General features: G+C 44.9%; 1 protein-coding gene across 2 annotated transcripts in view; it reads right to left on the bottom strand.

Annotated features, from left to right (window-relative positions):
* The window catches only part of LOC102175184 (solute carrier family 23 member 1), a 64,737-nt gene extending 45,056 nt beyond the window's left edge, over positions 1–19,681 (bottom strand). The window contains exons 1-3 of one of the 2 annotated variants that reach the window (XM_005679597.3): positions 19,538–19,681; positions 5,210–5,356; positions 1,827–1,984 (exon numbers count right to left, since the gene is read on the bottom strand). In XM_005679597.3, the coding sequence (XP_005679654.2) occupies positions 1,827–1,984; positions 5,210–5,356; positions 19,538–19,579 (347 nt within the window). In that variant the 5' untranslated portion in view covers positions 19,580–19,681. The remainder of the gene's footprint in view (positions 1–1,826; positions 1,985–5,209; positions 5,357–19,537) is intronic. The other variant, XM_013963518.2, reaches the window with a different exon arrangement.

The following is a 27,221-nucleotide window of genomic DNA, read 5'->3' as shown; positions in this document are numbered from 1 at the left end:
ATTCTTATTTTTTTGAGGGGGGGGGGTGGATGCTCAGGAAATTTCAGGGGGAAAACCTGAGGTCTGATTAGCCTTGCCATCAGAGCTCTTGCCGCGTGACCTTGTCACGGGTGGAATTCCTCACGCTGGCTCCCGGCAGTCTCCAATGAGCAACTGTACTTGTTAGTCTCTAAACAGAAAGCCTATTTCAGGGAAATAATCTCAGGTGTATTCCTGTCCCCACCTTAGTCTAAAACATTAGCATGGCTTTATTTCTTAATTTTATTTCCCTCTTTCTCTGCATGTTTGATTAGGCTGCAGATTCTTTTAACTCTGTCTTCTGACTTTGTTTTGTCTCTCACAGGCTTTACCAGAAGGCGAGCCCCACAAGCACCCTCAGTACTGAGGTTCCAGTTGGAGCACAGTACTGCATCGTCTTCTCCGTCAACAACACAGGTGCCCACACACTAGAGATGGACTTATAGTATGACACCCCTCGACTCCCTCATTTTACAGATGAGAACGCTGGGTTTTAGAGAGGGTGAATGGCTTGAGCAGCTTCCCACAACACAGAAGCCAGACCTAGAATTCAGGCCCCCAGCTTCCAAGATCAACATTTTTCCATTATTACAGTGAACACCATCTCAGTTTAAGGCAAGGAGCTTCCCCATCCAGGAGAGCCTTGTGTATGTAACTCTCCGTGGGGCGGCTCAGGGGTGGGGGCTCCTGGGTGTCCAGGCAGGTGGCTGCAAGGCCTCTCTACTGCAGCACCTGTCACTCCAGGGACTGATCCTGGAAAGGTAGGAGGGGTCCTGGATATCAGGGACTAGGGAAACAGACCAGACCAAACCTTAAACCTCTCTCAGTGCTTGGTGGGGGATTGGGAAAAATCTTGGCTCTCAAAGATGATGACAGAAGAAGGAAGAGAGAGCAGGGAAATAATTTGACAAAGATGTAGGCTCTAAAGCCCTCTCCTCAACAAAAAATGGGAGGCCTTAAGCACTGGCATATCTCCTGCAAATGACTTGCAAAAGTAGCACTTTGGAAAGAGCCTTTGATTTGATTTAGGCAAAAAGACTAGGTTAGGAAGGAATATTCTCTAGATACTCTCTACAGGCAGCCTATCTTGGAAATAATCAGCCACCTTGTAACAGCCCTCACCTGTAGTTTGATTCAGATAATTGATAAAGGACAAAAGTTCTCATCAGAAAGAAATTTTTTTTCCTGTTTCTTTAATTTTGTATCTATGTGAGATGATGGATGTTCATTAAATTTACTGTGCTAATCATTTCTTGATGTATGTAAGGCAAATTATTATGCTGTACACTTATACAGTGTTGTCTTTCAATTATATCTCAATGAAACTGGAAGGAAAAAAATGTTTCCTCTCAAGTCATTTTTCTCATAAGACAGGTTGGGCAGAAGCACATCATAGGGAATGTTTTCCATTTTCCTCTGCTTCTCCGAAACTGGGCACAGACTTGGCACAGATTAGGTCACAAGCAGGCTTACAGTGAAGATTCCCTCACTTGCACTGCTCCTTCTGAAGTCCAGGGAGGAGTCCCCACAGCGTGTTCACTAGCCACAAGCCTTGTAGAATTTGCAAAGGTAAAAGGTGTCAAGCATGGCCATCCGTAGCTATTTGTATTACTTTAACAAAGAACTCTGGCCAATGCAGATAGTAAATGTTGGCTCTGGGACTTCAACTTATGTGCTTACTTCTGGTCCTGTGCTCCCTCTATCATGTCACACCAGCTTTCTAACTCATCTCAGGCTACAAGCCAAGCAAACCTTATGGCTACCCTGGGAGATAAAAGTTAGAATCCACGGAGAGGAGTTTTACCTACCTGATTCCTAAAAATACTTGCAGGAGGGTGCAGATGCCAGAGACGAAGAAAATGGTGCTGATGAGGTAGCTCTGGGTCAGGGGATCATGCTGCAAACACAGGCCCTTAGCCAGGATGAGCGGCACTGCCACAAGCCCCCCTAGGGCCGTGAGGAAGTGCTGTAGGCAGAGCAGAGAGAGGAGACAAACTTAGTGATGCTGCGGCTGCCTACTCCACCTAATCCTATTCCTTCTACTGCAGGCTCAACCTTCAGTCTCAGAGGAGATCCAGGCAAGTGGCAAGAACTAGGAAGGCCTGGCAGCAAGAAGCAGGGACACAACCAGAAGGTCTGGGGTTCAAAAGCAGGAACCCAGGGCTGAGAACTGCTGTTCTAGGTAAGAAACCAAGATAGGGACACAGTGCGTGAGGACATAACAGGAACCAAGGCGGTGGCCTTAAGAATAGGAATAAGACAAGAGGCTCATTATTAAAATAAGGCGCAAAGTGAGGGCAAGACCATTGACCAGGCCTGAGCACATTCTTCAAGACTGATTAAACATTAGGTCACAAAACAGCATCAGCAAATTTAAGAAGACTGAAATCAAACCAACAATCTTTTTTGTCTGCAATGGTCTGAAACTGGAAATCAATAAGAGGAAGGACACTGGACACAAGCTGGTGGAAATTAAGAAACACACTCCTGAACAACCAATGGGTCAAAGAAGAAATCAAAAGGGAAATAAAAGATGACTTAAGATAAATGAAAATGGAACTACAACATACCAAAACTAATGGGATGCAGCAAAATCAGTTCTAAGAGGACAGTTTATAACAATATGTGCCTGCATTAAGAAAGAAAAAAGGTCTCAAATAAACAACTTAACTTTATTTCTCAAAGAACTAGAAAAGGAAAAACAAGCTGAGTCTCAAGTTAGAAGAGAGGGAAAAAATACAGATCAGAACAGAAATAAATGAAGTGAAAAACAATAGAAAAAAAAATCAACAAAATGAGAGCTTTTTAAAGGTAAACAAACCCTTAGCTAAACTCAGAAAAAAGGAGAGAGGACTCAGATAAAATGAGACATGGCACAATAGAAATAGAAAGTACCATAATACAATAGTAACATTACACACCAAGGAATGGGATAACCTAGAAGAAATGGATAGATTACTAGAAACGTGCAATTTACCAAGACTGAATCATGAAGAAATAGAAAATATGAACAGACCAATGACTAGTGAGGAGACTAAAACAGTAATCAAAATTTCCCAGCAAAGAAAAGCCCAAGGCCAGATGGTTCTACTGGTGAATCCTATCAGATGTCTAGAGAAGAATTAGCACCAAGCCCTCCCAAAGGCCTCCAAAAATTGAAGAGGAGGGAACTCTCCCAAACTCATTCTACAATCCAGCACAACACTGATGGGGTTGTGGCTCAGACGGTAAGGGAGCTGCCCGCCATACAGGAGACTCAGGTTTGATCCTTGGGTTGGGAGGATCTCCTGGAGAAGGAAATGGCAAGCAACTCCAGTATTCTTGCCTGGAAAATCCCATGGACAGAGGAGCCTAGCAGGTTACAGTCCATGGGATCGCAAGGAGTTAGACACAACTGAGCGACTTTCACATAACCCTGATACCACAGCAAGATAAAAACCCTACAGGCCAATATCCCTCATGGATATAGATGCAAAACTGCTCAATGAAATTCCAGCAAACAGCATTCTACAGTACATTAAAAGGGCCATATGCCATGATTAAGTAGGATTTTTATCCCTGGAATGTTAAATATATACAAATCAATAAATATGATACACCATATTAATAAAATGAACAATGAAAATCCTATCACCCCAATGGATGCAGAAAAAATCATATGACAAAGCTCAACACCCTTTCATAATGAAGCATCTACATTACCCATTTTATTGGCTCACAATTATATTTTTTAAAATAGTAAGACATTTGCTTCTCTTCTTTTGTGGAAAAGCACAAGGAAGCAAACAAAAAAGTATATCCCATCCCTGATATTCCACATTGAACATTTTGGGATTAAAATGAAAATGAATCCATCTATGAGATTAAAGATTCAAGCTACAAAAGTTACAAAGCAAATAGTGAAAGTTGAAAGCTACTTTCCTTTTTCTAGTTCTTCAACCCAAGGTTAAATACCTCTATTAGTTTCTTATGATTTCTTCAAGACATGCAAAAATTACTGCTGCTAAGTCACTTTAGTCGTGTCTGACTCTGTGCGACCCCATAGACGGCAGCCCACCAGGCTCCCCCATCCCTGGGATTCTCCAGACAAGAACACTGGAGTGGGTTGCCATTTCCTTCTCCAATGCATGAAGATGAAAAGTGAAAGGGAAGTCGCTCAGTCATGTCCGATTCTTAGCGACCCCATGGACTGCAGCCTACCATGCTCCTCCGTCCATGGGATTTCCAGGCAAGAGTACTGGAGTGGGTTGCCATACATATACTTATTTCTGCTATTCTATCTCTCTTTTTGTTTGTTAGTCTTTAACGTAAAAAAAGATCACACTATACACAATTTACTTGACTTTTTTCACTTAATCTACATTGGTGATCATTTTTTAACTGCAAGGTAAATGTATCTTTCTCTTTCTAACAGCTACATTAAAAAATTATTTGTTAGAATATGCCACAGTTCTCTAAGATGGATATTTTGGGGGTGTTTCTGGGTTTTGTTTGTTGTTGTGATCTTATGATTAATCAATAGAACATCTTTGTACTTATCTTAACAAGTCTTGCCAGCATATCTAGAGAGAAATTCTTTAAAAAAAATTTTTTTTTAATTTGGGCATGCCACGCGATTTGTGGGAACTTTGTTCCTCCACCAGGGATTGAACCCATGCCTTGGCAGTGAAATGATGGACTTCTAACCACTGGCCACTGGGGAATTCTCTACAGAGAAATTCTTAAGCATTAAGGCCTGGATTAAATAACATGTGTTTTACCAGTTAATAGAAAAGTGGCACCAGATAACATTCCAACAAGTATTTGACAATGCTTGTTTTCCAATATTCCCCAACAACTGGTTATCAAACTGATAACCACTGGTTATCAGTTGTTTCCAAACAAATTATAATTGATATCTTTAAAAAAACCCCAAAAACTCACAATGGCCCAGTTGGTGTCCTTGATGTGACCTAGTAGCTTAGCATGGGGGAGAATCTTCCCCTAACTCCCTGCCTCCATCCCCAAACTCCTTGGGAGAAAAGAGAGGAAAAAAAAGAGAAAAGAAAGCCTTGAGTCCCTTAAAGGTCAACAACATGGAAGCCAAGAACATGAGCAACTGAAGTTAGATCTTGACTAATTTGACCTGGGTGTGTTGATGTGTCTTTTGAGACAGAGACTCCTTATACCCAGTTCTTCTGTGTGGCATTACCTGGATCCCCAAGAAGATGCAGAGATACCATGGTGGGATATCCAGGATACCATAAGCCAGGTGGCTGCTGCTGGGACTCTTGAGCTGGCCATCCTTCTTCCTGCCTTTGTCACCTTCATGGGAGCTGAGCACACCATCACCCCTCTGCTGGGAAAAAGACAAAAACACGTTTGAGCATTTCAAGAGGAATCAAGTGCATTTTGATGCCAAAAGCTTGGCCTCTATGTACCAGTGTCAAATCAAATCTCGGAGACAGAGTTTTGGATGAAGTAGAAAAGAATAGCTTATTGCTTTGCCAGGCAAAGGGGAACCCAGTGGCTCCTGCCCTCCAAAACTGTGTGTCTCCACCCAGAGGGATTTGGTGAGAAGTTTTATAGCAACGGCTTAAGCATGGGGCTGCTAATAAGATTAGGCCATGTACAGTTCAGTTCAGTTGCTCAGTCATGTCCGAATCTTTGTGACCCCATAGACTGCAGCACACCAGGCCTCCCTGTCCATCACCAACTCCCGGAGCTTACTCAAACTCATGTCCATCGAGTCAATGATGTCATCCAACCATCTCATCCTCTGTCATCCCCTTCGCCTCCCGCCTTCAATCTTTCCCAGCATCAGGGTCTTTTCAAATGACTCAGTTCTTCCTATTAGGTGGCCAAAGTATTGGCATTTCAGCTTCAGCATCAGTCCCTCCAATGAATACTCAGGACTGATTTCCTTTAGGATGGACTGGTTGGATCTCCTTGCAGCCCAAGAGACTCTCAAGAGTCTTCTTCAACACCACAGTTCAAAAGCATCAATTCTTCGGTGCTCAGCTTTCTTTATAGTCCAGCTCTCACATCCATACATGACCACTGGAAAAACCATAGCTTTAACTAGACAGACCTTTGTTGGCAAAGTAATGTCTCTGCTTTTTAATATGCTCTCTAGGTTGGTCATAGCTGTTCTTCCAAACAGCAAGCGTCTTTTAATTTCATGGCTGCAGACACCATCTACAGTGATTTTGGAGCCCCCCAAAATAAAGTCTGACACTGTTCCCATTGCTTCCCCATCTATTTGCCATGAAGTGATGGGACCAGATGCCATGATCTTAGTTTTCTGAATGTTGAGTTTTAAGTCAACGTTTTCACTCTCCTCTTTCACTTTCATCAGGGGCTCTTTAGTTATTCTTGCTTTCTGCCTTAAGGCTGGTGTCGTCTGCCTATCTGAGGTTATTGATGTTTCTCCCGGCAATCTTGATTCCAGCTTGTGCTTCTTCCAGCCCAGCGTTTCTCATGATGTACTCTGCATAGAAGTTAAATAAGCAGGGTGACAATATACAGCATTGACGTACTCCTTTTCCTATTTGGAACCAGTCTGTTGTTCCATGTCCAGTTCTAACTGTTGCTTCCTGACCTGCATACAGATCTCTCAGGAGGCAGGTCAGGTGATCAGGTATTCCCATCTCTTTCAGAATTTTCCACAGTTTGTTGTGATCCACACAGTCAAAGGCTTTGGCATAGTCAATAAAGCAGAAATAGATGTTTTTCTGGAACTCTCTTGCTTTTTTGATGATCCAACAGTTGTTGGCAATTTGATCTCTGGTTCCTCTGCCTTTTCTAAATCCAGCTTGAACATCTGGAAGTTCATGGTTTATATACTGTTGAAGCCTGGCTTGGAAAATTTTGAGCATTACTTTGCTAGTGTGAGATGAGCGCAATTGTGCGGTAGCTTGAGCATTCTTTGGCATTGCCTTTCTTTGGGATTGGAATGAAAACTGAGCTTTTCAAGTCCTGTGGCCACTGCTGAGTTTTCCAAATTTGCTGGCATATTGAGTGCAGCACTTTCACAGCATCATCTTTTAGGAATCAAAATAGCTCAACTGGAATTTCATCAAGTCCACTAGCTTTGTTTGTAGTGATGCTTCTTAAGGCCCACTTGACTTCACATTCCAGGATGTCTGGCTCTAGATGAGTGATCACACCATTGTGATTATCTGGGTCATGAGGATCTTTTTTGTACAGTTCTTCTGTGTATTCTTGCCACCTCTTCTTAATATCTTCTGTTAGGTCCACATCATTTCTGTCCTTTATTGTGCCCATCTTTGTGTGAAATGGACAGAATGATCTCAGTTCATTCCCAAGGCAAACCATTCAATATCACAGTAATCCAAGTCTGTATCTTGAACAATAATGCTGAAGAAGCTGAAGTTGAATGGTTCTATGAAGACCTACCAGACCTTCTACAACTAACATCCAAAAAAGATGTCCTTTTCATTATAGAGGACTGGAATGCAAAAGTAGAAAGTCAAGGAATACCTGGAGTAACTGGCAAATTTGGCCTTGGAGTACAGAATGAAGCAGAGCAAAGGCTAATATAGTTTTGCCAAGAGAACGCACTGGTCACAGCAAACACCCTCTTCAAACAACACAAGAGAAGGCTGTGTACAGGGCACTGCTTTAATCTAGTCTCAGGTAATCTGATGAGAACCTTGTTCTTGGGCTTCCCTAGTAGCTCAGATAGTAAAGAATCCACCCACAATGCAGGAGACCCAGGTTTGATCCCTGGGTTGGGAAGATCCCCTGGAGAAGGGAATGGCTACCCATTACAGTAATCTTGCCTGGAGAATTCCATGGACACAGGAGACTGGTGGTCTGCAGCCCATAGGGTTGCAAAGAGTCAGATATGACTGAGTGACTAACACAAACAATCTGATGAGTTTGAGGTTCCTTTAATCTGGAACGAAGAATGGTGACATCTTCCTCCTTAAAAAACTAGGAATAAACCCACCATATGACCCAGCAATCCCACTCGTAGGCATATACCCTGCGGAAACCAAAATTGAAAAAGACACATGTATCCCATTGTTCATCACAGCACTATTTACAATAGCTAGAACATGGAAGCAACCTAGATGTCCATCGACAGATGACTGGATAAAGAAGTTGTGGTACATATTCACAATAGAATATTACTTAGCCATAAAAAGGAATGCATTTGAGTCAGTTCTAATGAGGTGGATGAACCTAGAGCCTATTATACAGAGTGAAGTAAATCAGAAAGAGAAAGATAAATATCATATACTAATGCATATATACAGAATCTAGAAAAATGGTACTGAAGAATTTATTTGCAGGGCAGCAATGGAGAAACAGAGAGAATAAATTTATGGGCATGGGAGGAGGGGAGGACAGGGTGAGATGTATGGAGAGAGTAACATGGAAACTTCAGTTCAGTTCAGTTCAGTCACTCAGTTGTGTCCGACTCTGCAACCCCATGAACTGCAGCACGCCAGGCCTCCCTGACCATCACCAACTCCCGGAGTTCACTCAGATTCACGTCCATCAAGTCAGTGATGCCATCCAGCCATCTCATCCTGGGTTGTCCCCTTCTCCTCCTGCCCTCAAGCCCTCCCAACATCAAAGTCTTTTCCAATGAGTCAACTCTTCACATGAGGTGGCCAAAGTACTGGAGTTTCAACTTTAGCATCATTCCTTCCAAAGAAATCCCAGGGCTGATCTCCTTCAGAATGGACTGGTTGGATCTTCTTGCAGTCCAAGGGACTCTCAAGAGTCTTCTCCAACACCACAGTTCAAAAGCATCAATTCTTCGGCGCTCAGCCTTCTATGTTTCTATTAAGTAAAATAGATAGCCAACGGGAATTTGCTGTATGTCTCAGGAAACTCAAACAGGGGCTCTGTATCAACCTAGAGGGATGGGATGGGGAGGGAGATGGGAGGGAGGGTCAACAGGGACCAGATATATATATATATATACCTATGGCTGATTCATATTGAGGTTTGACAGAAAACAACAAAATTCTATAAAGCAATTATCCTTCAATTAAAAAACAAACAAATAAATAAAAAGAATGGTGACATCTTCCATTTATTGGGGGTTTTAGTCCTTTTGTTATTATTGTTCAGTCACTAAGTCATGTCCCACTCTTTGTGACCCCATGCGCTGCAGCACACCAGGTTTCCTTGTCCTTCATTCTCTCCCAGAGTTTGCTCAAATCCATATCCATTGAGTCAGTGATGCTATCTAACCGTCTCATCCTCTGTCATCTGCTTTTCCTTTTGCCATCAATCTTTTCCACCATCAGGGTCCTTTCCAGTGAGTGGGCTCTTTGCATCAAGTGGCTGGAGTATTGGAGCTTCAGCATCAGTCCTTCCAATTAATATTCAGGATTGATTTCTTTTAGGATTGATTGGTTTGACCTCCTTGCAGTCCAAGGGACTCTCAAGAGTCTCCTCCAGCACCACAACTTGAAAGCATCAATTCTTCAGCAGTCAGCCTTCTTTGTGGTCTAACTCTCACATCCATACATGACTACTGGAAAAACCATAGCTTTGACTACACGGACCTTTGTTGGCAAAGTGATATCTCTGCTTTTTAATATGCTGCCTAGGCTTGTCATAGCTTTCCTTCCAAGGAGCAACTGTCTTTTAATTTCATGGCTGCAGTCACCATCCACAGTGATTTTGACTCCCAAGAAAATAAAGAAACTGTTTTATCTCTTGAGGTGGAACCAGGACCCTGCCCAAAGCCTGCACTGTTGTTTCCTGGCTGCTCTCTGTTGTCTCTGAATCCCCTCCTTTCCCTGATTAGCAACTGTTTGAATCTAACCTTTGGGACTCAGGGAAGGTCATGGAGGCTGGAGTCTGTTCCCCATAAACAAGGAACAAGAGACATGGAAAGGCTTCTGTGCCCAGGAGCCCCAGAGGCTCCTGCTTAGTTTCATTTTCTTATTACAACCAGACAGATGGACAGCTTTCTAGAGGCAAGAACAATGGTATTGTGATATATGCTGGCCAGCTTGTGGTTTCTAGATTCAGACTCAAAAGACCAGTGACTTTCTATACTATACATCAGCAGCAAGACCTAATAGAAAATAAACTTTGTGGAAGAACGAATGGGGATCAACTCCATGGTCAGAAAATGGGCAGAGGAATTCCTTGATGATTCATTCAGTGGTTAGGACTTCATGCTTTCACTGCCAAGAGCATGGGTTCAATCCTTTGTCTGGGAACTAAGATCCCACATGGTGTAGCCAAAAATAAAAAAGTGGGTTTCTCAAAAAAATGTGCAAGGAAATGGGGATTCTGACCCAGATGGTGTAGCTGCCCTTGTTTATGCTCCCACAGGCCAGCCCTGTGCCAAAGCCTTTATCATAATGTGTGTATTATAATGGACTATTTCCTAATCCATCTATTCTGCTAGAACTGAGTTCCTAGAATGCACTCACTGTGCCTTACTCTCCTTTGTTGTCCCAGCTTCTAGAACAACCCCAATGCTCAGTGTAGACTGAGTAAATGGAGGAATGAATGGACATAACACAAATGTAAATAAGTGTAGAGCATATAGAATGCTCTAGGGTCAATAGCCAAGTTACATTCCTATCAGGTTACTCCATACTAACTTTGAATCATAAACTCTCTCCTCTAATTTATTGGCTATATAGTTTACCAAACTTGGGCAAATTATTAACATGTATAAGTCTTATTTTTCTGATCTATGTAACAAAAATATTAATAACACCTACTTCATAGATGAAAAAATTAAATTGGAACATGAAGAAATGGGGAGCTGTTGCTCAAAGGATATAAACAAATAGTATAACATGAATAGGTTCTGGGAAACTAATGTACAGTGTGGTGATAGTTAATAATATTGTATTATATATTTGAAAGTTGCTAAGAGAGTAAATCTTACATGTTCTCAGCACAAAAAAGAAGTGATGACTCCATGCAGTGATGGAGGTGTTAACTACTAATAACTGCTGCTAAGTCACTAAGTCACTTCAGTCATGTCCGACTCTTTGAGACCCCATGGGCCATAGCCTGCCAGGCTTCTCTGTCCATGGGATTCTCCAGGCAAGAATACTAGAGTGGGTAGCCATGCCCTCCTCTAGGGGACCTACTCGGCCCAGGGATCAAACTCAAATCTGTTAAGTCTCCTGCATTGGTAGGCGGTTCTTGACCACTAGCGATACCTAGGAATCTATTAATAACTGCTATGGTGGTAATCATTTTGCAGCATATAATTGTATCAGGTCAATGTCTTGGACAGTTTAAACTTACACAATGTTATATGTCAATTACATCTAATAAACCTGGGGGGAAAAACCGAGTATGAGGAGCATAGTCCAGTGCCCTGCATGGTGCACCTACCCAATAAATTAGCTGCTATAATTATGATAAGATTCTGGCCCCATGTTTCAAAGGCTTTTAACTCACACTTGAGTGACATCAGAGCATCTGTAGGTGGAGTGACATTAGAGCAGCTGTAGGTGAGAGGAATAGGAAAGCAATGTCGTCAGTGTGGCCAGAATGGGGCAAGGCCACCAGCATGAAGATCAGGCAATTAGGTGACAAGCCCCAGCAGGGTCCTGGGCCCTGGTCAGATCACAGAGGAATAGCAGGTTCTGCACAGTGGCACAGCCAGGGTGCCCTGAAGATAGTGTGGGCGTCTCACAGAGAAAGTTCTGGAAAGGATGTTAAGGGTACCCCTACCAACACCAACCTCCATAGTCAAGCACCCTTTACTTCAGCACAGCCTCAAAGAACATCTTCTGAACCGAAGCTGCACTATGACTCCTGGGAATGCTAATCACTTCAATGCTATGGATTCTTCCTATACAGGAAATCTGCTATTTTTTGTGACTATATTGACATAAAGATACATTACTATATACTAAAAATTTTCCCTTTTGTCTAAAAATTAATATTTTTTTTCCTTCTGATTTTAAAAGAAATGGGAGCAAAACTATGGGCACAGACACTATGGCTGCTCTCCCTAAGGATCAGTGGCCCTACTCTGGAGAAGTAGGAGAAGCAGATGAGTGGGGGGCAAGGGGTTACCAGTTGCTTTGAAGTGGAGAGAGACAAGAAAGCCACCAGATCAAGAACTGGGTGTTTGTCCACTTCCAGGACAGCACTGGTCCCTAGGGAACATTATATTCTAAGACAGGATTTCTCAACCTCAGCACCATTGCCATTTTGGACAGGATAATTCTTCCTTGTGTTGTGTGTGTTCATGGCAGGGGTTGGGGCTGTATCATGCACCCTAGGATATTTAGTAGTATCTTTGGCCTGGACCCACTAGATGCCAGTGGCAAGCCCCTACCCTCACCTTCAGTTGTGACAACCCAAAATGACTCCAGACATTGCCAAATATCACCAGCAGGGTAAAAATCACCCCGTTAAGAACTGCCATTTTAAGGGTCTTGTTCAGATCCCACCAGGGGAGCTGCAACTAAGGACAATTCTGGCTGACGTGGAGAGTGGGTGGGATAGATGTGCCGTCTCCACGTGGAGACAGAGGAAGCCAGTCCTCCTCCTCTGTGGGATGGAGCACAAATCGGATCTCAACTCTTTCCCAGTACTCGGGGGCCCCATCACTGGCGATGGAGAAAATTTCCCAGAACACTAAGGTCCAGGTAGCGGGAGGAGGTCAGGGCTGCGGTCAGGCTTGGAGAGAGTGGGTGGACTGAGTCAGCCACAGCACAGCCCTGCAGAGTCACCCTGTTCCTGGGGCTTGGTGCAGCATTTGCCCATGACTCTATTATTTAGTTTCTAAGACTTAAATGGAAGAGTTTTGCTTCTACTCATCTATTCAGCAATGCCTGGAAGCATGCCTCCCAAACCTGCTCCAGGAAGCCCCAACTTCTCTCCACTCCCGCTCAGACTACAGCCCCAGCATGCCTCACAGCCATAACACGGTTTTCTCATCCAAAAGGCCACAAAGTCCCATAACTTCTCTACTCCATCGCTAGCACAGAGTTAGTGCTCATAGCACAATCTGTTGAGTGAAAAATAAATAAATGAACACATGTGCCGGGAGCCAGCATGAGGAACTCCGCCCATGGCCAAGGTCATGAGGAAGGAGGCTTCGGCATACGCAAAGGTGGGATCGAGCCTCAGGAAACCCCCTGTTCCCGAGCATCTACCCCCAAAACCAGAGTGCCTACTTTACTGTTTTATACTCTCATCTATACCTCTGACTTAAAGGGGGGCTGACCACCCCCCCCCCACCTCTCTCGGAGAAGGAGTTAACTTACAGCTCCAGTTAATAAAAATTCCTGGGTGTGACAAGAGTGTTTCAACTTACAAACTCCTCTGAAGGTTCTCTACCCTGCCTGAGCAGGTTCGTCCGGCCACATGTGATTGTTTACAGCCTCCCAACCGTGAGAGGCATGAGATGCTTTAAAACTTTCTAAATACAGACTCCTTTGAGAAGTTAGAAAATTATTAGTATAGTATAGTGGGTTGATTAGAAATTATATTGGTGAAGGGTTTTTCATTTGTTGAGCCAATATTTGCTGCTAAATCTCCATATTCCCTGCCCTTATAATGAATATAACTAACATACAGGAAAAATAAGTATTAACCTTTAAGATTAATCATCTTAAACCTTAGGCTAAGTAAATTCCTTTCTTTGATTGCAACCCACTACACCCTCACCCTATAGGAATGCAACTTTATTTGGAGGGTGGCACCTGGTTTAAGAAAAAAATCACCCCTGGAAAAAATAAGTTTTCTGGTTGACTGACCGTTATCAGAAAGGGTCATAAAATGTCAGCAGGCCTCATGGCCAGAAGATGATGTAAAACCCCTAAGACCTTTGTATGATTTTATATGAAGCACCTGATTTTGACAAGGGTTGGGTCTGCTGACCCCACGTGACTCTATTCATCCCTATGTATAACAAAAAGTATATAAGCAAACCTGAAAATAAAGAAAATGGATCAGTTTCTGGAAAGACTGATTCCCCCATGTTTTTCTTTCTTGTTCTCCGTTTTTCTGGCTGAATTCCCATCTGGAGCATGGGTACTCACCAAGCCTGCTAATTTTGCCTGGGCTTCTAAGATCGGACCGGGGAGGCCTCAGTGCCTCCTCTCCTTTGGGAGAACGGAAAGACGCCTGTGGCCTACGTAGGTGGTGCTAGCTTCTCCTCTCAAAGTTTTATTGGTATTCCACGTAAACCAATTTATCCAGCCTCTTTTTCTCCACTAATTTCCCTACTACACTATTCCTTTCTAATCTCTCTTTATACTTCTAATTAAATAGCTTTTTCCTAGGACACCGATTCTGTCTCCCCTTTGAATTACCCTGGATCCACCGGGGCTAGACCCTGGCACACATGCATAAAATAATGACCATAAAGATTCTCTCATCGACTTTTTAAAATAAATACATAACTGGTTAGAACTCTTTGGAAACATTATGCTGATCCTATTTGGATTCCTGAAAAGAAGGCTGTCCTGATGCAGCTTTGGTACTTGGATTGGCTGTGAAAGAAGGGTGGTTTTGCCTAAGCAGGTCAAGGCCAAGCCAAAGATAGGCTGGAGGGTGTCCGAGGGAACTCCGGAGCACTTATCGCGAGGTTTTAGTGACCCTGTGGCGCAGTCCTTGAGCACAACCGCAGAAGAACCGGCTGAAGAAAAGATGAGGGGCAGAAGGAAAAGAATGGCTGTTGATTGGCTGGCTGGTTGATTGACGCTGCATAGGCTACACAGAACAGCAAAGCACACAGTTTGAACTGGGGCCACGGTGGTCTGTCAGTCCCCTGCTTGGCAGCCATTAGCACATCACTTCCTCTCTCTCAGACTCCGTGTCCCCTTCTGACTCTGGGAGGGTTGCAAAAATACCCAAAAGCAGTATATGGCTTCCTGTTATGTGCGCCTGTGAATGAACTCACACGACTTGGGCAGGTACAGCTCTAGCAAACTCACCTCATACCTTCTCCCAAGACCTCTTGGAATTCTCAGAAAGGTGAAGGGGTGGGGGAGGGAGGAGGTTTGGTGGGGGACAGTAGGGGGGATGTTAGTTTGGGGCCTCCCCCCGCCCCCGCCCCCCCCACACACCTCGCCGCCATCAAGAGTCAATGAATGACTCTTCATTCTTTATGGCAAAAAGTAAAGAAGAACTAAAGAGCCTCTTGATCCAAGTGAAAGAGGAGAGTGAAAAAGTTGGCTTAAAGCTCAACATTCAGAAAACTAAGATCATGGCATCCGGTCCTATCACTTCATGGCAAGTAGAGGGGAAACAGTGGAAACAGTGGCTGACTATATTTTTCTGGGCTCCAATATCGCTGCAGATAGTGACTGCAGCCATGAAATTAAAAGACACTTACTCCTTGGAAGGAAAGTTATTTCCAACCTATACAGCATATTAAAAAGCAGAGATATTACTTTGTCAACAATGGTCCATCTAGTCAAGGCTATGGTTTTCCAGTAGTCATGTATGGATGTGAGAGTTGGACTATAAAGAAAGCTGAGTGCCGAAGAATTGATGCTTTTGAACTGTGGTGTTGGAGAAGACTCTTGCGAGTCCCTTGGACTGCAAGGAGATCCAACCAGTCCATCTTAAAGGAGATCAGTCCTGGGTGTTCATTGGTAGGACTGATGTTGAAGCTGAAACTCCAATACTTTGGCCACCTCATGCGAAGACCTGACTCATTTGAAAAGATCCTGATGCTGGGAAAGATTGAGGGCAGGAGGAGAAGGGGACAACAGAGGATGAGATGGTTGGATGGCATCACCGACTCAATGGACGTTGGTTTGGGTGGACTCTGGGAGTTGGTGATGGACAGGGAGGCCTGGCATGCTGTGGTTCATGGGGTTGCAAAGAGTCGGACATGACTGAGCGACTAAACTGAACTGAACTGAATGACTCAGGACTTCCTTGGTGGTCCCGTGGTTACGATTGCCTTCCAATGAAGGGAGTGAGGGTTCGATCTCAGGTCAGGGAGCTAAGATCCTACATGCCCAGTGGCCAAAAAAACAAAACATGAAACAGAAGAAGTATTGTAACAAATTCAATAAAGACTTTGAAATTGGTCAACATCAGAAAAAAATCTTAAAAAAAAAAAATGTCAATGACTCCAAGAGTGTTCTCAGCCTGATGACTCTGAATATTCTAAGTTTTGTCTGGATATCAATCTGGACCTGATGAGGTTATGGAAACCACTTCTGTAATTGCTTTACAACACTTTTCTGGGAAACTGTCCTTTTATGAGGCCCAACATGGGAAAAAAATTAGAACTTAAGAGTGGAGAAAAACTTATCTTCCTTGAGAAGAGCTGGTTCTTCATTCTGATAAGAGTGTGTGACTTCTGTGAAGCACGTCAGCTATGGCTGGTAGAACACACAGAGCCTGATCAAAATACATCTTTTGCTGTAAAGTACGTTGTGTCACTTACATAAAGTGCTGGGGCAAAAAATCAAATAAGCAGGTACACAGTGGGCTAAGATTCCTGTGTGTCAGAGATGAGTCACTAGCATATTAAAGACGTGCATAGAAATGTGATATCCCAGAGATTTTGTAGAGCAGGGGCTTCCCAGATGGAATTGGAAAAAGCCCCACCTCAGGGCGTATCCAGATGGGGGAAGTGACTTTATCCAAGGGGAATCCCTGGTCAGCAAAATTCTGTAACTCTCAGACTTCCCTGGTGGCCCAGTGGTTAAGATTCTGAGCTCCCTATGCAGGGGGTCCAGGTTCAACCCTTGGTCAGGGGACTAGATCCCACATGCCTCAACCAAGAGTTCACATGCTGCAACTAAGACCTGGGATGGCCAAATAAATAATTTGTTTTTAAGTCTATGACTCTTATGGTGGCAGAAGAATGCCTACAAGCCCCTTTCTGAAGGAAGAATAAACTCTTAATGAAGCTTCCCCATGAGTCAGCACTGGTATGAGAAGACCGGCCACAAGCTTTTCTTCTGATTGGAAGAGTCTATCAGCTCAACACATGGGCTGTAATGTCACCAAAACACTTGCTCAAAGAGGCATTCTGTTGACGTGTGGCATTTTACAGTGCTTTACAGTTTGCAAAGAGCTTCCAATGCATCCTCTCCTTTGATTCTCACAACCCAGTTTCCAGAGAGGAGATTGAGGCTCAGTGAGATTACATGACTTGTCCCAGGTCCCCTTGTAAATGGGAGAATGGAACTCTCCTCTCCTGGTCGAGGGCAGTTGTTGGCAGGTGCGTTCCTGTGTGTATGGGGACAGCCTGTCATCTCTCTAGAGCAGAGCAGCAGAGCAGGAGGAGGCTGGCACAGAGGGAACAGCAGTGGGAAGGAGGATTCCTGGGGGGAAATGAATCCCTTGGCCCTCTGACTCCAGCCATCCCCCACACAGCCTCCTGCTCCCCAACTTGCCCCCTAGGTCTCTCCAAACATGGCTAGGGAATCTGTCTTCCCCATGTTTATATCCCTAGAAGGTTCTAACAAAGCAATATGCACATGAAAACCAAAACATCTCAGAAAAGTGGCCTTTTAATCTGGGTGCTGAGACCGAGGCTTTGAGGAAAATGAAAAGACAGTTCACTGAATAAAGACAGATATGTGCCCAGACCCTACCACACCCTACTGGCTTCAGGTGTGCTAAAGATCACAGCTTTCAGAGTCTTCAACTTATTTCCCAAGTTGTTGTGGGGTTTTTTTGTTTTTTTTTTTTACTTCTATGAGATGGTGACAGAAGTGTTAAAAAAAATTTAAGCAGGTCCAAAATGGAGTAACTAATGCTAAGCCCGTATCAGCCTACCAAGACTTAATAAAGTGAAAGAAAGTGAAGTCGCTCAGTCGTATCCTACTCTTTGCGACCCCATGGACTGTAGCCTACCAGACTCCTCCATCCATGGGATTTTCCAGGAAAGAATACTGGAGTGGGTTGCCATTTCCTTCTCCAGGAGATCTTCCCAACCCAGGGATTGAACCCAGGTCTCCCACATTGTAGGCAGACGCTTTACAGTCTGAGCCACCAGGGAAGTTCTAACCTGATATCTAACCTAATTAATTGCATGCAGTTTTGGTTTCTCACAGGGAAGTAACGTTTCGCTAGTCTGTCTCAAATTATCTGGTCAGAACTAGTGAGGTGATCTGCCTGGTAGACTCCTGCTTTTCAGGAAAGTGATCTGGCCTGAAACAATCCATTCTTTGATAGAATGACTTTGCCATGCCTCCTTCTGCCTATAAAACTCCTCCATTTTGTACAGCTCCTCAAAGCTCCCTTCTGTCTTCTGATGGTATGCTGTCCATTTCATAAATCATTAAATAAAGTCAATTAGAGTGGACTTCCCTGGCAGTCGATCGGTTAAGACTCCACACTTAACCGTGTGGAGTCACTGCAGGGGGCCTGGGTCCAACCCCTGGTGGGCGAACTAAGATCCTGCATGCTGCAAGGTGTGGCCAAAAGAAATAATAATAATTTAAAAGATAAAGCCAACTAAGCTTTAAATTTACCCAGTTGAATTTTTACTTTTAGCAATAGGAATTCTGAGAGGAAAGGAAATTTCCCTCAGGTGCCTGTCACAATTTTCCAGAAGAGTCAGCCACAGTCTCTTTGCCAAAGACTGACTAGCAGTGGGCAAGGTCTGGTAGCCGGCTCCAGGGGACAGTTCTGAGGGCCCAGCCCGGGCTCATGCGTGGCACCTGTCTCACAGATGCCATGGCTGGGCCTGGTGGGGAGAGGTTCTGTCTGGCTATGGTGGGCAGAGGGTCCCCACTCAGTCAGCTCCCCCCACAGCAGCCCTGCTTGTTTTTAGGTGGCCAAACTAGGCTGGAAAGAATGGTGGGAGCAGGGCTCAAGGACTAGCTTGAGCCTCCAGATGGGTTATTGTCACTTCACTTCTCTGGGCCTCAGCTTCCTTATATGTAAAATGGGAACAGAGGTGTATGCCTCGGGTTTGAAGGAAGAAAATAAAGCACCCAACACTAGGCCATATCAGCCATCCGGTAAACAGTGGTTCCATGCCTCTCGCCCTCTGTGTATGTGTGTCTCTCTCCCTCTCTCATTCTCTCTCTCCCTGCTTTCCTCTTTCTCTTTGCTTTGCTTCAGAAAGGCTTTCTGATCAAAGAAATCATAATGCTGAGAATCCTGGAAAGCAAACACTTAGATTCCACAGAGTAAAACAAAGAGGACCTTTCAGCTCTCCCTTCCTTTGTAATTCATTCACAGAGTTCAGCACTGAGGGTGGAATCTTTGCCTTCTGAGGGTGGTGGCAGGAGAACAGCTGTAAAAATTCAAAGTCTCACTTAGAACACGAACCACCTTCCTTAGGAATCCGCAGTAGGACTCCACACTGGGACCTTTCTCCAGGGTCTTTCCTCTTTTCAGCTACCCCACCAATCTGCCTGCAATGCAGGAGACCTGGGTTTGATCCCTGGGTCAGGAAGATCTCCTGGAGAAGGTAATGGCAACCTGCTCCAGTATTCTTGCCTGGAGAATCCCATGGACAGAGGAGCCTGGCAGGCTACAGTCCATGACATTGCAAAGAGTCGGACAGGACTGAGAGACTAACACTTAACACACACCCCAGCTCTATCATCCCCTCTCTTCTACCAGCACTCACCAAGGGGTTGGGGTTCTCACAGGTGGGGATGGCAGAGTTCATGGCCGCTTGGGGTCTCCTTTTTTGGCTTCCTCTCAGAACAGAAAAGAAGCTAAGCCGCTGCTGGAGAAGAAGATTAACTTCTCACAGCCTGCCAAAATAATAAGAGGGAAAGACGAAGACCCAAGAGGGTGGGGCCTCCAAGCCCCACCTACTGGTCTATAACAGACACCCCCTCCAGCCCTCTGCGGCCACTGCAGGGGACCAAGGTACATCCAGTGATAGTAAGCGTTGCATCATTTGAAAAGTATGGGTAGTTGCCGAGAAGTTAATGATCCCCCAAGGCACCAAGGAAACAAATCAGCGTGCAGCCTGTTGAGATGTGGCAGACAGCACTTTCCGGAAACCAGGTTCTCAGGGCAAGAGAAGAGGGGGGTGAGGCTCTGGGCCAGACATAGAGGCTTTTCTGTTTTCTAAAGCTGGTTTCTAGTGACTGGTTGAACTGGAATGAAAGCATTGCAAAAGTGACACAGGAGCCTGGCCCCTGAGAAACACTGACACAGTCGTTAGGGAGGGACTGCCGACCCTAAATCCTGACCTGGGAGAGGCTACTAAGGCTCATGGGTGGAGCAAAGACCTCAGGTGAGAGGCTGAGAAAAAATGCTTCTACAGCTTGGGTGCCTGTCTCCCTAATATGCAGAAACTTCTAGTAACCTACCTATTGGAGAGACAAACCCAGGAAGGCATAGTCTTGGTCTTATCCTGCACAGAGTACTAAAATGCTCCTCTAAAACTCTCGATAAACCCCACTCTATGAAGTCCAAGGGGCTTCCCAGGTGGTGCTTGTGGTAAAGAACCCGCCTGCCAACGCAGAAGATGTAAGAGATGAGGGTTCAGTCCCTGGGTCGGGAAGATCCCCCGGAGGAGGGCATGGCAACCAACGCCAATATTCTTGCCCAGAGAATCCCATGGCCAGAGAAGCCTGGTGGCTACAGTCCACAGGGCTGCAAAGAGTCAGACACAACTGAAGCAACTTAGCATGTATGCACATGAAGGCCAATGCAAGCAAATACCTGTTATTCATAATGATGGAATGTTCTGGAACAGATAGCACTGGGACTCAAGTTTCAGGAAACACATAGTGGGACCTACATAGACACTGATAGGAGTCCGTCCAAGAGGAAGACCTGAAAACCACAACAATGAGAAGTTTGACATGGGAGGGGACAGAGCTGACTTAGGCTGTAACAGAAAAACCAAGGTCAGAAGAGAGTCAACGGTCACTAGGTAGTTGGCCTTTGCTGAATACTTGTCCATTCTGAAGGAGATCAGCCCTGGGATTCCTTTGGAAGGAATGATGCTAAAGCTGAAACTCCAATACTTTGGCCACCTCATGTGAAGAGTTGACTCATTGGAAAAGACTTTGATGCTGGGAGGGATTGGGGGCAGGAGAAGAAGGGGATGACCGAGGATGAGATGGCTGGATGGCATCACTGACTCGATGGACATGAGTCTGAGTGAACTCCGGGAGTTGGTGATGGACAGGGAGGCCTGGCGTGCTGCGATTCATGGGGTCGCAAAGAGTCGGACACGACTGAGCGACTGAACTGAACTGAGCATTGCACCATACCTTTTCTGTTTTTCTTACTAAATGTTCACTACAAACTAGCATTCATATCCTTATTTTACAAAAGGATTAAAAATCCTATAAATTCAGATTTTTCTAAGATTAAGAAATACGCGTGTCGATGGGTTAAGCTATTTGCCCAAGATTCACAGCAAGTGCAGGAGCTGAGATTCGAGCCCAGACAGTCTTGTCCTGCAGCCCACAGGACTCAAGGAGATGACCATCAGAGACAGGCAAGTGTTCTGGGCCTGAAGAGGGCTCAGGGGACACAGTCCAGGGAGTGCGGTCAGAGGGGCTTCCCCACACCACCCGGTAGGGAAATGTGGATCTTCCCCAAAAGGCACCAGGGGCCCCAAGTTCACCAGAGAAGGGGAAGCGAGGCTGCTCAGCTTCAAGGGGGTGGGTCCTGCGGGGGTTGGGATCCCCAGAGCAGGCTGATTCTGCGGTCCCCAGGGCGGGGAGGGGCAGGAGGTGAGGACAGAGGGCCAGTGCCAACATTTACATGGACGATGAACAGCACACACTCTGTTCGTTGCTCCAGGAAGACCTGGCTTAAGGGGGGCCAGGAGGGTCCAGGAGTGGGGAGTTGACTGCACTGTCCCTGCACCCCCCACCCTCACAGACCTGTGGGCAGGGCAGAGTTGGGGTCACCTTCAGGGACAGTGAGAAAAGAGGCGTCTTCTCAGAATCTGCCCTCCCCACACTGGTGGTCTGGCCTCGCCAGGCTCTGCCCTTTCCTCTCACTGCCAATTTCTTGGATGTACAATTAAACTCTTCTATAGACTGAGGTAAAACGGCGCTGGGTTAGCCACGCAAGGAAGGCAAAGCAGAGAGATGGGCTTCTCTCACCCCTTCGTCTGGCTGCCTGTACAGTGTGCTCAGCGTCCTCCTGCCTCTTCAACCTCAGCACCTCTCTTCCGGGGCTGACTGTCTCACAAGGCTCTGTGTTGGGCGTCCTCTCAGCATTGGCCCTTTGGCCTGTGGTCTCTGCTGCTGTTACCTTCTCACTCAGTGCTGTGAGGAGCCAAGCCAGCACCCCCTACTTTTCCTCCACCTTCTGCACCTTAGAAGTCATTTTCAGGGAATTCCCTGTGGTCCAGTGGTTAGGGCTCGGTGCTTTCAATCCCAAGGGCTCCAATTCAATCCTTGGTCAGGGAACTATCTCACGACCCTCACAGCCAAAAAAGGAAAAAAAAAAAAAACTAAGTTACTTTCACAGATTTATCCCTCCTCTCATCATTGACTGGGCCTGGCTTTGAAACAGGAGGGAAGGGCCTTTGAGGACTGGCTAGAACTGACTAGATGGTGGAAGAACTGACTCCCAGCAGCCCCTGGGGGCTCATTATAATATATTAAGATGCTGACGACACACCCACAGGCACCATGACACTTCCGCAGCTGACCATCAAAGGCCAAAAAATGGGCAGTGGCCCAGTTCCTAGAAATCCCCACATCCTTTCCAAGATAGTTGAAATAATCCTCCCACTCATTAGCCTACAAAATAGTTGTTGTTTATTTGCTAAGTCCTGTCAGACTTTTTGCAACCCTATGGCCTAGAGCCCACCAGGTTTCTCTGTCCATGAGATTTCTCAGGCAAGCATACTGGAGTGGTTGCCATTTCCTTTTCCAGGGGACTCTTCCCAACCTAGGGATCGAACCTGCGTCTCCTGCATTGGCAGACAGATTCTTTACCACTGAACCACCAGGGAATGCCCAGCCTATGAAATTACCCAGTTGGTAAAAACTAACCATCCCATGTTTTGGGGCCTCTTACCTCCTAAGATGGCCCACACTCCGTGGAGTGTGCTTCTTCCATGACAGCACTCACATTCTGAGATGACCTCATGCCCTCCAGCTGCTCTTGCCTTTTGAAACTGTCCGGATACTGTCTGTGGAATGTGTATTTCTCCAAATAAATCCGTGTAGTACCCATTGCTTTGTCTCTCACTGAATTCTTTCTGTGCTGAGACGTAAAACCTGAACTTCAGTAATTCTTGAGACCAGGTGTGTGATTTTAATTAAAAAACAGTGGGTTCAAATCTCATCTGAGTTATGTGGTTTCAGCTTTTGCTGCCATCTCTCACCCCAAGGCCTCAGTGGTACCCCAACTCTCCCATTTCCTCAGCTGTCCCAGATGCTGGCTCAGCTCTGCCTCCCTGATTAGAATGATCCTGCCACCCTATACACACACTAGCCTGAGATTCTCCACTACACATTTCATACAGTGACATACGATTATTTACTACCCTGTGTTTCAAGTTACAGAAATCTTGCTGTTCAGTTGCTCGGTCGTCTCCGCCTGTTTGCGACCCCATGGACTGCAGCATGCCAGACCTCCCTGTCCATCACCAACTCCCGGAGCATGTTCAAATTCATGTCCATCAAGTCGGTGATGCCCTCCAACCATCTCGTCCTCTGTCGTCCCCTTCTCCACCTGCCTTCAATCTTTCCCAGCATCAGGGTCTTTTCTAATGAGTCAGCTCTTCGCATCAGTTGGCCAAAGTATTGGAGCGTCAGCATCAGTCTTTCCAATGAATATTCAGGATTGATTTCCTTTAGGATTGCCTGGTTTGATCTCCTTGCAGTCCAAGGGACTCAAGAGTCTTCTCCAACACCATGGAAATCTAGTAATTAATTCAAGCAATGACAGTTTTAAGAATATGAAATAAGAATAAGAAACTGGTTTTAAGAATATGTGGTCTCTCTAGGAATCTATCGGAGAAGGAAATGGCACCCCACTCCAGTACTCTTGCCTGGAAAATCCCATAGACAGAGGAGCCTGGTAGGCTGCAGTCCATGGGGTCACGAAGAGTCAGACATGACTGAGCAAATTCACTTTCCCTTTTCACATTCATGCATTGGAGAAGGAAATGGAAACCCACTCCAGTGTTCTTGCCTGGAGAATCCCAGGGACGTGGGACAGAAGTATGTGGGCATGCAGAGACAGAGATGAGCTAAAGGATTAGCAGAAGCATTTAGTCTACACAAGAACAGAAAGAGAAAAGAGTGTAACTGGCAAATTGCCTGGTATGTTCCTATTAAGCCATAACAGGTGATTGCTTCTGTCAAGCAGCTTTGGAAGAGAAAAACAAAGAGGGATAGCAACTGAAAAAGAGAAAATAAGACAGATACACATTACTGTATGTAAAATAGAAAAAACAACAAGAACCTACTGTAGAGCAATATTTTGTAATAATCTATAATGGAACAGAATCTGAAAAGAATATATAAAAAAGAAGAGAAAAACAGAATTTTTAATGAGTTGGCGGTTGTAGGAGGGAATCTGCTGGGAGACAGGCATGGGGCAAGACGCACCTGACAGCAAGAATTAAAGAGGCCAACAGAGTTTCTCAGAAGGTCAAGCTAAACTAAGGGCTTTCCCACTGAGAATCTGTTCAGCCTTCCCCGATTTTCTGAGCGGAACCATCCTGGCCCCACAGCAGCCAGTCCACGGACTTCAGACAGAGTTTACTCTACCCCTGGCTGCCCGGCTTGAGGGTGAGAGGCCAATTGTGTGCTCAGTTGCGTCTGAATCTTTGTGGCCCCATGGACTGTAGCCTGCCAAGCTCTTTTGTCCATAGAATTTTCCAGGCGAGAATACTGGAGTGGGTTGCCATGCCCTCCTCCAGGGGTTCTTCCGGACCCAGGGATCGAACCTGCATCTCTGGCATCTCTGGCATGAGGGTGAGAGGCCAGTTGGAGTGCTGCAAGCTCCTGGCCACTGCCTTGGATGTGTGATGGGCATGATAGCCAACCAGAGTAACAGATGCAATGGAATTTTGCAGGGATTTGGGGAAGGGAGGCATTCTCTCTTCATCACTAAACCCGAACCTACAGGATGTAGCTGCCAACAGCCACCTCATGACACAGAGTCTGTGAAGGAGGCCAATATGAAGAAGAGAGACCAGGCCCTAGTCTGGTCCATACATCAAGCCATATACCTCACCTAATAAGTTCCCTTTGGGGCTTAAATCAATCTGATTTTCATTTTCTGTCATTTGAAGCCAAAAAAAGAAGAAAAAAAATCGCAAACTTACACTTTTATCTCTAGTCCTAGACTGATTCTTTTTCTGGAATAACGTGTACACAACATTTACCAAGGTTTTACCCTTCACGAACAATGATTGTTAAATTTCAAAAGCAATAAAAATAACTTAAAATTGATTCCAATGCAGACAACCTCAATGTGCTTCTGCACAATAGAATCCATTGTTTAAAATGTGACACAAACAACCCAAGAGAGTAATGAGGAAGCAGTGGAAAGGCTACTTGTCTCTGAAATTCTTCACTCAAATGAAAACCTGATTTGTTCATCTTTTTTTTTAAATTTTAATTGAGGGATGATTGCTTTACAGAACTGTGTTGGTTTCTGCCAAACATCAACATGCTGATTCGTTAATCTTATACTCTTGATGTGAAAGGCCAAAAAATCGACATTAGTCATGGAAGACATAGTTATGGAGGCTGGGATTTTCTAAATGTTCATCAAGTCCTGACCTGTTTTAACAGAAGCTGAATTCTGTGTAGTCTTTTAGGTTTGATTTTGCAAAGTTATTTACTTCAAATTTTGATACATGCAGCTTGGGAAAATGCTTCAAGTGGATTGTGGCTTTTAATGTATGACTTCCTGGTCTAAATATTAATAATTCCCATACTCAGTTAAATCTCTGTTATAATGCAGAGATTGGCAAACTGACTCACAGACCAAACCTGGACCACGGCCCATTTCTGTAAATAGAGTTTTCTTGGAACACATCCCTGCCCATTCATTTACATATTCTCTATTGCAACTTCGGTGTTACAAGGGCAGCATTGAATAGTTGTGATGAGATAGAAAGCCTAAACTAATTTACTACCTCACTCTTTATAAAGAAAAAAAAGTTTGCTGATTGCTGGTATAGAATATCAGTCTGAAAATTAAGTCTTCAGCATGTAATTTTTTCATCTATAATGATACAATGGAGGTACAATTTAAATAAATGAAGTATAGCTAAGAACTCATTAAAAATTCTGTTTTTCTCTTCTTTTGTATATATTCTTTTCAGATTCTGTTCCATTATAGATTATTACAAAATATTGCTCTACAGTAGGTCCTTGCTGTTTTTTCTATTTTACAGACAGTAATGTGTATCTGTCTTATTTTCTCTTTTTCAGTTGCTATCCCTCTTTGTTTTTCTCTTCCAAAGCTGCTTGACAGAAGCAATCACCTGTTGTGGCTTAATAGGAACATACCAGGCAATTTGCCAGTTACACTCTTTTCTCTTTCTGTTCTTGTGTAGACTAAATGCTTCTGCTAATCCTTTAGCTTGTCTCTGTCTCTGTGTGTCCACATCCTTCTGTTGGGCAAGCACGGCCCTGGAAAGAATATCCAGGTGGCGTCAGGGAAGACAGGGCTGGACCACCTGGATGAGATGGTACTGACCAGGGGACTGCTGTCTGTAAAACCAAAATCTGAAACCAGCTTTTGGAGAGCAGGGTTGAAAACTATTACTCTGATACAGGGCTTCCCTGGCAGCTCAGAAGATGAAATATCCGCCTGCAATGTGGGAGACTTGGGTTCGATCCCTGGGTTGGGAAGATCCCCTGGAGGAGGAGTATTATAGAGTATTACTCTATCCAGTACTTGCCTGGAAAAGAATCCCCATGTACAGAGGAGCCTGGTGGGCTACAGACCACAGGGTTGCAAAGAGTTGGACATGACTGAGTGACTAAGCACACTCTAATACAACCAGGCAGATTCCAAAGTTGGAAGACAGGTTGCCAAAATCTAACGGCTGCTCCAAGCTGCCCGTTGCCCTGCAGCCAGCTCTGGTGCCTTCACAATTCTAGCTCTTCCTACAGCATGCTCTGCTAATCCCCACCCCTCCACCTCCATCAGGTTAATAAGGCTGGGAGAGGAGCATGAGGCTGGCTGGAGGAGACCACTGAAATTCAGGTGGGCTCTCATGCAGAGACCCTTCTGGCATGAGCAGTCCTGGGATTATAATCCAGACTCCACCAGCTTGAGGTGCCCCATCTGATCTTTTCCCCTGCCTGAGCACCATTCGGCAGCCTTTGTGGGTCACCTCGTGGCCCACA

Source organism: Capra hircus, chromosome 4 (assembly GCF_001704415.2).
Source record: "Capra hircus breed San Clemente chromosome 4, ASM170441v1, whole genome shotgun sequence".
NCBI classification, from domain to species: domain Eukaryota; kingdom Metazoa; phylum Chordata; class Mammalia; order Artiodactyla; family Bovidae; genus Capra; species Capra hircus.
Note: the sequence above shows the minus strand (reverse complement) of the source record. Positions and strands in the feature narration are given on the sequence as shown.